Consider the following 13713-nt stretch of genomic DNA (forward strand, 5'->3'; position numbering starts at 1 on the left):
AGTTTATTAATAATCATTATTAATTAAAAATTCTGAACGGTAATCTAAAAAGAATTAGAATCGCGAAGCTACTATCGCTATAAATGTCATTTTGCATCGAAAATGATTTATCGATTCAATTACGAATCGATATATTTAAGCTTTGTTCGTTTCTTTATACGAATCGATTGATATTGTTTCTTACTATGTGTTAAAACCAAATGTTAAAATCGATGGAATAGAATGTTTATTAAAAATTTTGAACGGTAATCTTAAAGTGCGTAAACATTAGTTCGGATTAGAACAGCGAACAAAGCTACTACTACTATTATTACAAATGTCATCTTGAATCGGGGTGTATCGATTATATAATCGATTCAATTATATTCTACTACCAGTGGCGTATCAATAAAAAAATACAATAAATAAATTTAAATTTTTTATTCTTCAATATCACAAGTACAATCTTTTTGGTTATAAATTATACGTCGATCTTCTTGTTCTGATGTTGGAGAACTATTTAGGGAATTCTCCTCCAATATTTGTCGTAATGTATGAACAACTTTTTGATACAAAAAAGAATATCTAAAAATGTTTTTATCATCAAAATCGAGAAAATCGAATTGTGAAATGTAAAACTCACTTGGTTAACGGTTTACAAATACCCAAATGATCCTGCGGTATCTCGAAATACTCCCCGACACCCGGATACCCCGAATCCGGTTGCACAAGCAAAAAATTAAACCTCATCGCAGTAACCACCGTAGCTTTAGTCTCAACGAAAGTCACGATTTTCATCGGAATCGAAGAAACGATATCGAGGAATCTCTTATGGATTTTCTTAAGTTGCGGCGAATCTAAAAATGATTCATTCAACTACCAATTCCGAAAATATCCAAGTCAAACCTCACGTTCCCTCAATTCCTGCACTTCCACCGAAGGCCAGAGCAACAGGGCAGTAGCCTGATTCAAATTAGCTAGTCTAGAGCCGTTGTGGGGGGTGCTATAAAAAATAACCCCTTTTGTATTCAAACATAGGTTTCGGATAGCTGGCATTTGACTTTCGAAACCTGAAATTACAACCCAATGGGAATTTTTTCGGGTAAATACTGAGTTGCAAACTCACTTTTGCATAAAATATTTTTAACTATCAGTCCCCCCATGGAATGAGTGACCCAAACGATGGGTTTCGTACCTAAACCGGCTTGTACTAGTTTTGTCATTAGATCCAAGCTACGTTCGTCTAATGTTAATTTACCCTTTGCCGATGGACAAATGGCTGTCCACATCGAGAGGGTGGTATTGTAGTTAACACCTGAAAATCATAAATTTTTAATTTGATTTACTCCAGAAAAAAATTTGGTTGATTTCCTACCTATTATTCTTAGATTTTGTATATCTTCCGGTAGCCAATCTCTGGGCCAACAATGCGTGTATAATTTACAAACTTTGTCTTCTTTAACGTCGTAATCTTTAGTTGAAACCGAATAGGGCCCAGAAGCGCAGTCGTTAGTATTTGTGGGGATATCGTCCCACACTAGTTCGTAGTCGTTTTCGTCCGGTTTGTTTTCTATATGACTTTTCAGATCATTCAATATGGTTATAGAAGATAATCTTTCTATTATTGATTTCTTACAAACACTGTCATTTTTCTCGTCTAAAAATTAATATTTTACAAACGGATTTTGAAAAAGTATGTGGGGTAATCGAAATATTAATTCGAAAATTGTATCGATTGATATCTTTTTCACTGTTCCTCGTACAAAAAAATTGTAATCATCAAATTTGTGAGAAATCTTGTCCTCTATAACATGATGGAATTAGTTTTCCGAAAAAATTATTTTCAACCCTTAATTTCTTAAAAAATTGATCAAAAATTAATAAATTTGTTTATGTGCTGTAAATATAGTGAAAATAAAAATAAAAATTAAATTGATATTTTATAGAAATATAGAAAAAATGTTTCTAAATAAGTAGGTTTTGAAAATTCAAAATGGCGGCCGCGTAAATTAAATTTATATTAATTTCTATAAATAGCTGTTAAAATTTGTAAAAAAAAAATTCGAAATTTTTGTAGATAATTTTAATTAAATTAATTTTTTCTCCACCAATTGCAGTAAACAACGTTTTGAAATTACTAATATTCACAAAATTAAGGGCGATTCAAAAAAATTTATATAAATTCAATTTACTCGACCGCCATTTTGAATTTTCAAAATTTGTAAATACCTACTTATTTATAAACATTTTCTCTATATTTCTAAAAAATATCAGTTTAATTGTTTCATTATTACCATATTTACAGCAAAAATAAAAAAAAAGTTTCAAATTTTTCAACAATTTTCGAAAAATTGAATGTCAAAAACTTTTTTCCGAAAATCTAATTTCATCATGTTATAGAACATAAAATTTTCTACAAATTTGATCCCCACAATTTTTTTGTACGAGTAAAAACGAACAAGATATCAAAGCGAAAACTCAAATTTCTTCTTTTTCGACAAAAGAATTTTAAAAAAATTATATTAGAGTCAATATATCCACAATTAGGGATATAATATTCCTAATTAAAGAAAAAAACGTGATATTCCAATTTTCTATAAACTAAAAATGATTTTTATAAACCAATCGCCAAAATTTCTTATTCACCATTTTATAAGCAACCATCAATACACAGTCCAAAAACGTACAATGTAATATTGGTTGTCTAAACTTCAATGCATTCATTCTTATTAATATACAACCAGCAATACGTTGTTAGAAAAACCTACTACGTAATACTGGTTGCCTACATTTCAATTCATACGCAGCCATTAATTCTTCAACACTGTAATATTGGTTGTCTAAATTTCCATGCTTTGATACTTATTCATATACAACCAACAATACACTGTTTAAAATACATGGTGAGTAATATTGGTTGCCTAAATTTCAAAATTCACTCATCTGTTTGGTACTCACCCGTTTTGTAAGGTGCCATTTTTCGTTGATTATTCAAAATCGAAACATGTAAATCTTGATCTAACCTCTGTCGCCAAGTATAAAAGACACCCCCTAGTAAACCGTGTACAAAAACAACGTCCATATCTTGATCTTTCGCGGTTCGAGTTACGGGGTGTAAAAGATACAATCTTTTCGAAAAAACTACATCGTTATCAGAGTCTAAATTGAATAAAGCTTGCGCCGCCGGTATTGCGATTCTGACGTCCGAATGGTGCATCCATTCCGATAAAATTCCAATCCATCCTTCAAAAAATGCACCGGGATAGGAAAGGAATTAAAAATATCGAATTTTTGTTATGAAAGTATGTAAAAAATGTTGTTAGAACCACATTGGGACTGTAATGTATAAGAAAAGAGGAATTGTTTTGAATTGACATCAAGATATGGTTATTTTTGGTGGAATTGTACAAAAATCCTGCAAAATGTGTAATACATCAAGTGATTTTTGGTGGAATTGTACAGAAATGCTTGTAAATCAAAATTAATTGAATCTTGGTGAGTTTTATGTCAATGTTTGAGGTTATAATTGAAAGCGAATGAGTTTTGGTGGAATTGTATGTAAATCCATTGATTTTTCACAAATTCCTAAAGGTGTGAACGAAATTATGTGATTTTGGGTAGAATTTAATGTAAATCAAGTGATTTTGGATAAGTTGTTGAAGCTATTTAGGAAGTAATGTCATTTTTGGTGGAATTGTATGTGAGTTTGATAATTTTAGATAAATTTTCATGAATTCTTGATGTTTTAGGCGTATTATCGTGATATTTGGTGGAATTTTATGTAAATCCAGCTATTTTCGATAAATGAAATCTAATGATGTTTGGTGGAATTGTATATAAATGCCTGTAATTTAAAAATAATTGATTTTTAATCAGTTTTTGAGGTTAAAAAAGAATTTCCCTAGACTTGTATATAAATTATAGATGAAATCAAGTGATTATTGATAAATTTCAAATAAAATCTTGAAATTATGAACGAAATAATATAATATACCAAATTCTTATAACCCATAAAGAAAACTCAGTGATTTTGGTGGAATAGTGCAAAAATTCTTATAAGTTACAAAATAAATCCAATTATCTTTGGTGGAATTGTAAATAAATGCTCGTTATTTAGAAATAATTGATTTTCAGTGTGTTTTTGAGGTTAAATATGAAACCGAATGACTTTTGGACGGATTGTATACAAATTATACATGAAATCTAATGATTATTAATAAATTCGTAAGTTTTAAATGAAACCAAGTGTTATTTGGTGGAATTGTACGTGAATTATATATAAAATCGAGTGATTTTTGGTGGCATTGTACAAAAGTAAGAATTTTCCCTACAACTAGTACATATACAAGGGGAAAAAGAAAATAATAGATAAAATAGAGTTTTAGAACGATTTGAACAGAAATTAAATTGAAAATTACCTGATTTATGAAGAGAATCCAATACACTCCTATCCACCGACATATACGACAAAATTTGACATATTTTTATTATAATATCAGTATTATTTTTATATCTTTGATATATTTCCATTAATAATGGCAAACCATTTTGTTCTATAATGTGTTTGGTATATTTTTCGATACAACAATGATGAACCAATGATTCCAAACATTTAGGCAATATGTCACTTTCAGATTGAATAAATTTACTCAATTCTAAAGCCGAAGAATCGTTGTCCACGATATGGACATTATTCTATAAAAAAAATCGATTTATTCGACACAATAAACGTTTAAAACCGAAAAAATTGATTTACGATACCTTTTGTTCGATATAATCCATATACTAGCGGCAAAAACGAAATAATAGATAAAAATTTGATTAAAAATGATGATAAATGAAAAACTCACGTGTTCGTATACGAAAACTTCAGATAGGAAATATCCCAAACAGGGATGATTCGATTTTTCGTACAACTGGATTAAAAAGTCTCTCATAGCGTTTATTAACATGTCCCTATTATAATTATGGTATCTTAAAGGGGGTTCCATGAATAACCTTTTATCAGCATCCCCCGATCTGGCTAATCCTATAGCCGTTTTAGCGTCAATCATATTTGCTAAAAGAGAGAAGTGCCAACTGTCCAGATGTCTTATTTTTATTAGATGCCTTACGGCTTTTATCCTGTAATCCGTATTGTTTTCGTTGTTGGCTAATTGCACCAACCTAGAGAGGAATTTTTAGACTAGAAAGTCTAATTTTAAAATGTAATTTAAATAATTCGATTTCCGTTTACGAAATTTTGTTCCTAAATAATTCAAATTTACCTTCTAGCGTACGAAAATCTCAATGAATCTAACGTATTTTTGAAAATATTGTATTTTTCAAAACTTGATTGATGCAAATTTATGAATTCTTCATGTTTGTTTTCTTCTTCGCTTTGTATATTTTTCATATATAAAACCGAGGTATCCACAGTGTTTTCCAAAATTTCTCTTGTCTTTTTTATTTGGTAGTACACCCATCCTGAGCTGGACAAGTAAATTTTAATTGCGTAACGTCAGTATTCCAAATTAAATATATTATCGCACAAATTTTTTCAGTTTCTACTAATTTTAAGTAAAAATAAATGGTGATTGTATTATTACCTGGATCCTACTATTACTAAACTTATGTATTTCCAAAATTTCGGATAAAATATTGTATGTTTCATTTAAGTTTTTTCGATACACTATATATTTTTATTTTATAAAATACAAAATAAAATCTACTATAGAAATATTGTCACTACTTAGTAATTTGTATTCAAATATTTACAATCTAATGTAAATTCTGTAATATTATAATATTGTAGAACTACTTAGAATGGAATACGTTTCATTTATAAACGCTTCTAGTAATAGAACTATAAAAAAAAAATATATGTCTATCTATTTTTAACACATTATATTGATATAGTTCTTTGTTGCTACGTTCGTTTTTATTGCATTAGTATTAGCATTGACAACCGTTCTGTTATCGAACAGAAGAAATTCAAAGTAAAAAAAGAAGATAAATTACCAACCATAAATAAACTAGGGTGCAACTACAGAATAATATCAAATTTTCATAAATTTCAAACACCAATTTGAATACTTTTGATTTTTTTCTGACGTAAACTAGATTTATAAATTGGTTATGCCAAATCATCAATTGAAAAAATCGTTTTTTACCTGAGTTTACAGTTAGGTTACGTGGATCCAGTTTGAACCAGTAGATTTCAGTTAACAACTAGTGAAAAGTGACTTTCCTCGATCTCTTGTTGATCAGCTATTAGGCTGACACCGCGCCATTTTGCTTTACGAACACGTTTTTGGGTTTAATAGACAGTAAAAACACTTATTAATATATAAAAATGTCTGGAGAAGAAACATCGGCCGATAGGAATGTAGAAATATGGAAAATAAAAAAACTCATCAAAAGTTTGGAATTGGCAAGGGGGTAAGTGACATAAAAGACCATATTGTAGGGGAAAAAAACATCGATGTTTTCGTCTTAGGAATGGAACGAGCATGATTTCCCTTATAATTCCTCCTAAGGATCAGATCTCTAGGGTTAGTAAAATGTTAGCCGACGAATTTGGTACTGCTTCTAATATAAAGTCTAGGGTAAATAGGCTTTCAGTACTTGGTGCCATTACTTCTGTGCAACATCGTTTAAAATTGTATACAAAAGGTATGTTTCTATTTTTTACGTTAATTTATATCGTTTTTATTTCAATATCAATTCATATATATATAGTTATATAGGTTATATTCATTATTATATCGTGAATTTTATATTTTGGAAAGTTTAACTAATAAAACTGGTTTTGTTTACTTTAACAACTAATTATGTTTGTTCCACTAATAAATCAGGTGTATTAGTAATGTAGTGGTTTTTTCCGTGTGTAAATGATGCTAATAAATCGTATTTTATTTCAAAAAAATTGTGAATGTTTGTTAGTATGATGTACTCTTTTTTTTGGTCTTGAAATATTGATATTTTCATTATTTCTTTTTCGTTTTTTTTGCGCATTTAAACTGAAAGTTTAAAAATCAAAGTTTCTATACTTTTTTGGTTGATAAAAAGTATATTAATTGAATTATTACTTTTCGTAATTCATGGGAAGTTACAAGGAAAGCTTGAAGGAAGTAGAAATCTTAACCTAACCTAAAAAATGTAGGGGTAATTTTAGGGGTTTTTCATTGGACAAAATAGTATTGAAATTTTGGTTTTCAAATTTAATTCTCATGTTGATCTTGTATGTATCGAAAAAATAAACAAAATGTTAAAAAATAATATTGGAAATATCAATTTTTCCATTTTTTATCTCTAAATATAAGGTGGTTTCCACTACCACACAATAAAACCAAAAAATTACCAAAAATTTGATGAAATGGCAATTGTATCCAAGTTTTATACCTTTTTTTATTTATTACGATTGAAAAGATATGAAATTCATGAAAGACACAAGGAAAATATTTTTTTTTTTCAATTTTATTTTGACATATGTTATATGACCGAAAACTTGATTAAACTGCAATTAAATGTTTTTTTACTCACAACAATTATATTAAACTGAAATTATAAAAGATACAAAAACAAATGTTTTGTTTCAAATTTGATTTTGACTTACGAATGGACTATATCAAATTAACAAAAAATCGACAAAATCAGAATCGACTACAAGTTTCAGTAGTACATATTTTCATCTAAAAAAAACATTTCCAGTACCCCCGAACGGTTTAGTAATATACTGTGGAACAATTGTCACAGACGAAGGCAAAGAAAAAAAAGTAAACATAGATTTCGAACCGTTCAAACCAATAAATACCTCGTTGTATCTATGCGACAATAAGTTTCACACGGAAGCTCTAACTGCTCTATTAGCGGACGATAACAAATTCGGTTTTATCGTAATGGACGGTAATGGCGCCCTGTTCGGTACCCTCCAAGGAAATACCAGGGAGGTACGTCGAGTTCCCCGCATTCGCAACTTCACATTCATTCAATTATTATTTGTAGGTACTACATAAATTCACTGTCGATTTACCCAAGAAGCACGGCAGAGGGGGTCAGTCCGCTTTGCGTTTCGCCCGTCTCCGGATGGAAAAAAGACACAATTACGTGAGAAAAGTCGCCGAAGTCGCCACTCAATTATTCATAACGAACGATAAGCCGAATATAGCCGGTCTTATACTGGCCGGTAGCGCGGATTTCAAAACCGAGCTCAGTCAATCCGACATGTTCGATCCGGTACGTTTTTTCACCGTTATCCCGATGGTTTTTTTTGATATTTGTTATTTTTTGTAGAGGTTGCAAGCTAAAGTTATAAAATTGGTGGACGTATCCTACGGCGGAGAAAACGGTTTCAATCAAGCGATCGAACTGGCGGCGGAATCTTTGCAAAACGTCAAATTCATCCAAGAAAAGAAGTTGATCGGTAGATATTTCGACGAAATTAGTCAGGATACGGGCAAATATTGTTTCGGGGTGGAAGATACTCTTCGGGGTTTGGAATTAGGCGCCGTTGAGACGTTAATCTGTTGGGAAAATTTGGATATACAAAGATACGTTCTGAAAAATCACAATACCGGTTCCGATACTATATTACATTTGACGCCCGAACAGGAGAAGGACAAATCTCATTTTACGGATAAAGAAGTGAGTGGTTATTGGTATAGTTCCAAAAACGTTCGAGTTAGAACCGTTTTAGGACGAACCTAGAACGACTGTCTAAATATTTCCAACTCGAACGTGCAGTAGCAAGGTTTAATATCGGGTGTGTTTTTAGACTGGGGTAGAATTGGAATTGGTGGAATGTCAACCGTTATTGGAATGGTTGGCGAATAACTACAAAAATTTTGGTGCCACTTTAGAAATTATTACGGATAAGTCGCAGGAAGGGTCTCAGTTCGTTCGAGGATTCGGTGGTATCGGAGGTTAGTATTTTTTTTTATATATATATATATATATATATATATATATATATATATATATATAATTTTTAATGTATTTTATTTAAAATTAATATTTCTATCATGCTGCTTGGATTTCTTAAGGGATTCTTCGATACAAAGTAGATTTTCAGTCGCTACAAGCCGACGAACCTCTGGATGATGTAGATCTTGATGATTATTAAAAAAAAAAATCATGAAAATCTACTTCATCTTGTGTCTCTACGAATTTAAGGTAAATTTTTCCCGATGGAAAATTGTAGTTTGTTTTTACCTGAGTTTTCGATTGTATTTTCTTTATTTTTTTTCCACAGCGTAGTTGTTTTTATTCCAATTTTGTTACGGGTGTGAATGGACTATATAATTTCGAAATTTCGTTTTTCCTTTTCGAATTTCTTTTCTATTTATTATTAGCTAAAATAATCACAAGAAAAAAACTGAATTCGGTCTTGTTATTTTCACTAGATGTATGAATGGACTATAATTTCGATTTGTTTTTTACGTACACTACTAAAAATGATTTGATATCAAATAAAATTTCGACAAATATGCATAAATAACTATAATTTTGTGTTTTATTTTGTCGTATGAAAGGACTATAATATTAGACTTTTTATTCAAATAAGTATGTATATCCTAATTCTATTTTGACGTATGAATGGACTATAATGTTGTTTTGTTCAAAGGCTGCTTATTCTGTTTTAATTTTGACGTACGAATGGACTATAAAATTGTTTTTTGTTAAAAAAACGGCGCTTATTCTGTTTATATTGTGACGTACGAACGGACTATAATGTTATATTTGTTCAAAGGCTGCTTATTCTGTTGTTATTTTGACGTACGAATGGACTATAATGGTGTTTTTTCTTCAATAATCTGCATATTGTGTCTCTATTTTCACGTATGAACGGACTATAATGTTATTTTTGTTCAAAAAACTACATATTGTGTCTCCATTTTGACGTACGAATGGACTATAATGTTTTTTATTAAAAAACTGCGCTTATTCTGTTGTTATTTTGACGTACGAATGGACTATAATGGTGTTTTTTCTTCAATAATCTGCATATTGTGTCTCTATTTTCACGTATGAACGGACTATAATGTTATTTTTGTTCAAAAAACTGCATATTGTGTCTATTTTGACGTACGAACGGACTATAATGTTATTTTTGTTAAAAAAACTGCATATTGTGTATCCATTTTGACGTACGAATGGACTATAATGGTGTTTTTTGTCAAAAAGAAAGTATGGTTATTCTGATTTTATTTTGGCGTATGAACGGACTATATTATTGGATGTTTCTTAATAAAAACCAATTTTAAAAGATTTGATATTGAATGGAATCTACATGGTTTACAAGAAAGTGCGCTTATGGTTATCGGTACATTTTGAGTGTGAACGGACTATACTGTTTGATTTTTTATCGGTTATAAGAACAAGTTTTGACAGATTAGATATGAAAAGGAATTTACGGGGACTACAAAGTGTATTAATTTTGATTTAATTTTCATTATGCATGAACGGACTATAATTTTGGATATTTTTATGAGAAGTTTATTTAAAATATTTGGTATGGAATGGAACTTACAACTATAAACTTTTGGGAAACTTTGAGAAACTATCCTGTTATTTACAGGTTTATTACGATACAAAGTAGACTTCCAGAGTTTACAATTAGACGAGATGGATAATGGAGACGAATTCGATCTAGACGAATATTGAAAAAAAAAAATGTAGAGACAAATTTGTAGAAAAAAAAATATATATACGGTTCAATTTTTTTTAATGTCGGTGCAAATAAGTCATGATTGCAATATGGTTAAAGAAATCCACACTATATATATATTGATATCATGTGCTTTGCACAAATTATGTTATTGTCTCCATGAAATATAAAAAACAGTTAACCGTTATTTATTTCCTCGTTAAATTATCTTTTTTTTTTAATAATTAAATAGGCCAGATGCTACTTTTTTGACTCTAATCGATATAAATTAGCCAAAAATTTAATTATAACTAACTTTTTTTTATTAATTCCATTGTTTTTTATCTTATTACTAATTCGGCTGTTTTTTTTTTGTTAATTGTTTTTGTATTATTTTTTTTAATTTTTCGAAATTCGGAAAAAACCTTGTAGTACTGGCCTAATAAAACACGTAAAGATCGATTTTAAGACGCGATCAGGAATATGTAATTTAGAATCGAATTGATTCTACCAGTATACATGTAAAATTGTCTTTATTAAAATAAATAATTAATTTGGGTAAAACGAATTTTTGTTTTATTAAAATCCCCCTCATTTCCATCCAATTTTACCAAAAATTGTCAGTAATTGAACTAAATTCCGATTTCTAAGTATATAGCGAAACATGAGAATCGATGCTATTTCGATTAAATCGATTCGTACAATAATTGCACAGTATTATAATATAAAAACTACACCAGAACAGCACTACATTATATTTACTCTCACATTTGATGTATTTCATTGATTCGAGTGCTCTTAGTGTACTTTTAAACAATGGTATAGATGGTATTTTTCATTAATTAACCAAAAATTAAAGATAAAGTTTATTTTTATAATTAAAACAATGTATTTAAAAGAATATCAATCTATTAACAAATAAGTCTTCGATTTAACTGATGGAGATCACAATAAATTTTTCAATCGAACTACAGTATGTCAGCTGTCAAAATAAAAACATGCAATTTGTTTGGTTAGAATTTTTTTCGAAAACAACAACAAAAGAATTGCGTGGAAAAATAATTTGGGCTGAAAATATCAATGAATCCCTGGCGAAATTCAATTGATTGAACTAGAAAGTGCTTCTTAACCTTCAGATGGACACCCCAGTGACTTCTGACTGTTTTTTCAATGAGATACTGGTCAAATTTATGCTATTAATCTTGAAAGTGCTTCCTCGCCCTCTGTATCCTGGCCCCCATCGACTTTTGACTGTTTTTAAGTTTGAAAAATACGATTTAATGTAAGAAATATCAAGAAATGAGTGAAATAGATGCCTATTTAGAGAACAAAAAAGAATCATTAGATAATTGTGGAATAGAAATATTGAAAATGTGTTTGACTGATTTTAAGGAAAATATCTTGACGAAATTTGGACAAAAAATACTAAACCAGGGATTTATTGACCAAACATCGCAAATGCTAAAAAAACGTAATCTAACAAAGTTTTAGTGAAAGGAACAAAACAATAATTTATAATTGACTGCTTCCTAGATCAACCTCTCTAGAGGACTTCTCAGGGCTGTTATCAGGAACTTCCGGTAAATTTAAACTCAAATCATCCAATTTCATTTCTATTTCACTGGTATTAACACCGCCATCCGGAGGACCTCCTTCTAGATTATCTTCGTTGATCAAATCGGCTAATTCTTGTTCTAAATCGGTATCATCGAAATCTTGAGGTGGTTTAGACAAAGCCGATTGTATATCTTCGTTTTTATCCAACACCTCTCCTAATTTGATCATCGTATCATCTATTAGATCTTCTGATATACCAGCATCTTTGTAAGTGACATCGAAAGTAGTTAAAACTTTTTTATAGGAATCCCAAACTGTTGCGTTGCTGTTTGCTTCGTTTATTTGGTGCAGCAACAATTGGACGTTGTGTAGAGCTTGAGCTTTCTTTTCTAAGGATTTTTCTAAATCGTGTTTTTTTCTTAAACAACTTTTAGCCTGAAATATGAAGGTTTTATTGGAATTATACACTCAAAAGTAGGAAACAGGATAAGACCCCTGGAGTCAAAAAAAACTCACCATTTGTCTATGATGTTTTGATAGATGTACTTTAGCTTCTTTAATGAGTTTTTCAATGTTATCTTCCATCTCTTCGATACCTTTTAGTATAATTTTCTCGTTTTGTTCTAATGTATATACACCGACATCGACTTCACTTATCGTACTGTTTGTATCACTAAATTTGATTAAAGTTGTTTCTAATTCGTTTTTATTGTTACTGTTTAATTTCGTGATGTCTATTATATTTTTGTTGGACATGTGATGGAGCAAAAGTTTGACGTCTTGGATATCGTTTGGAGTCTTTTTTATAATACTCAATAAATCTTTTAAACTTATCAATTTATTTTTATAATTATTCGGTAATATTCTTAATATGGTATCGCATTTTGTTTTAATTATTTCTATAAAAACTTTAGGTTGTTGTGAGGAATCTACAAAAAGCTATTATCGCGCGATTCTAATACTGAAATATGTTAAATTACCTGTTGTAAATAACGATGATTTCAATTTATTAAACGACCATACAAAAGGAGTTTTAACGAAAATATCCGTAGCCCACCCAGTCCACGTTTTCGGATTATTTTTTAAAAATAAATCCAAACGTTGAATGTCCCCATTTTTTTCCATTTCACTTATAACCTAAAAGTTTTATCCATAAAAAAACTGACAAATGAGTACCTCACGTTAAGTACCTCGGGCAAACAAGGAGGTGATCTTCCATTTCTAATAAAAACTTTATTTAAAGAAGACACTGTAAACGTATAAATATCGTTTGATTCGCAATAAATTTTTATTATTGTCTTCCATGATGATATTTTGTTATCCCAATCTTTAGGATTTACACTTTTATTTCTAATAGGTGCGAAAAGTACGTTTATTCTATTTTCATCTAGTAAACATTCCGGAAGATTTTCATTTGGAATATCAAACATCTTTATATATTTACTAAATTGTGGGTAATTGATAAAATAATAAGTATTGGAGGTTAGTTGAAACTGTCATCGGTTTTAATCGATTTTTTAGTTATCATTCGATATCTCGTTGTAGTAGAA

At 29.9% G+C, this 13713-nt stretch overlaps 3 protein-coding genes across 5 annotated transcripts; 1 reads left to right on the plus strand and 2 right to left on the minus strand.

Moving 5' to 3' along the window:
* Positions 1 to 405: 405 nt before the first annotated feature.
* LOC130448235 (protein SERAC1) lies at positions 406 to 5828 on the minus strand. Of its 2 annotated transcripts, XM_056785540.1 has the most exons (11): positions 5568 to 5828; positions 5247 to 5450; positions 4830 to 5145; positions 4741 to 4764; positions 4398 to 4674; positions 2938 to 3222; positions 1355 to 1636; positions 1106 to 1294; positions 891 to 1049; positions 623 to 836; positions 406 to 564 (listed from the first exon to the last, which is right to left on the minus strand). In XM_056785540.1, the coding sequence occupies exons 1-11, from the start codon at positions 5630 to 5632 to the stop codon at positions 420 to 422; spliced, it is 2160 nt and encodes a 719-aa protein (XP_056641518.1). In that variant the 5' UTR covers positions 5633 to 5828; the 3' UTR covers positions 406 to 419. The 2 variants fall into 2 exon arrangements, with proteins under 2 accessions (XP_056641518.1, XP_056641572.1); XM_056785594.1 differs by lacking the exon at positions 4741 to 4764.
* A 105-nt stretch (positions 5829 to 5933) lies between these two features.
* Positions 5934 to 11174, plus strand: LOC130448353 (eukaryotic peptide chain release factor subunit 1). 2 transcript variants are annotated; one of them, XM_056785728.1, is made up of 7 exons: positions 5934 to 6399; positions 6458 to 6633; positions 7672 to 7910; positions 7966 to 8196; positions 8254 to 8604; positions 8735 to 8882; positions 10538 to 11174. In XM_056785728.1, the coding sequence occupies exons 1-7, from the start codon at positions 6314 to 6316 to the stop codon at positions 10621 to 10623; spliced, it is 1317 nt and encodes a 438-aa protein (XP_056641706.1). In that variant the 5' UTR covers positions 5934 to 6313; the 3' UTR covers positions 10624 to 11174. The 2 variants fall into 2 exon arrangements, with proteins under 2 accessions (XP_056641706.1, XP_056641782.1); XM_056785804.1 differs by lacking the exon at positions 10538 to 11174 and adding an exon at positions 9003 to 10527 and having other exon boundaries at positions 5978 to 6399.
* Positions 11175 to 11458: 284 nt separating this feature from the next.
* LOC130453279 (charged multivesicular body protein 7) lies at positions 11459 to 13674 on the minus strand. Its single transcript, XM_056792928.1, has 4 exons — positions 13354 to 13674; positions 13144 to 13300; positions 12680 to 13092; positions 11459 to 12598 (listed from the first exon to the last, which is right to left on the minus strand). Exons 1-4 carry the CDS (start codon positions 13591 to 13593, stop codon positions 12119 to 12121), a joined length of 1290 nt encoding a protein of 429 aa, XP_056648906.1. The 5' UTR covers positions 13594 to 13674; the 3' UTR covers positions 11459 to 12118.
* Positions 13675 to 13713: the final 39 nt, after the last annotated feature.

This window comes from Diorhabda sublineata, chromosome 1, assembly GCF_026230105.1.
Source record: "Diorhabda sublineata isolate icDioSubl1.1 chromosome 1, icDioSubl1.1, whole genome shotgun sequence".
In the NCBI taxonomy this organism is placed as follows: Eukaryota; Metazoa; Arthropoda; class Insecta; order Coleoptera; family Chrysomelidae; genus Diorhabda; species Diorhabda sublineata.

Coding starts and splice junctions, on each gene's coding strand:
- LOC130448235 (XM_056785540.1), bottom strand. CDS start 5,632: ATGAAACATACAATATTTTATCCGAAATTTTGGAAATACATAAGTTTA. Junction 5,451..5,567: donor TTAGTAATAGTAGGATCCAG/GTAATAATACAA, acceptor TTACTTGTCCAG/CTCAGGATGGGTGTACTACC. Junction 4,765..4,829: donor AAGTTTTCGTATACGAACAC/GTGAGTTTTTCA, acceptor TTTTGCCGCTAG/TATATGGATTATATCGAACA.
- LOC130453279 (XM_056792928.1), bottom strand. CDS start 13,593: ATGTTTGATATTCCAAATGAAAATCTTCCGGAATGTTTACTAGATGAA. Junction 13,093..13,143: donor ATCATCGTTATTTACAACAG/GTAATTTAACAT, acceptor AGCTTTTTGTAG/ATTCCTCACAACAACCTAAA. Junction 12,599..12,679: donor CAAAACATCATAGACAAATG/GTGAGTTTTTTT, acceptor TTCATATTTCAG/GCTAAAAGTTGTTTAAGAAA.
- LOC130448353 (XM_056785728.1), top strand. CDS start 6,314: ATGTCTGGAGAAGAAACATCGGCCGATAGGAATGTAGAAATATGGAAA. Junction 6,400..6,457: donor AGTTTGGAATTGGCAAGGGG/GTAAGTGACATA, acceptor TTTTCGTCTTAG/GAATGGAACGAGCATGATTT. Junction 7,911..7,965: donor TCCAAGGAAATACCAGGGAG/GTACGTCGAGTT, acceptor TATTATTTGTAG/GTACTACATAAATTCACTGT.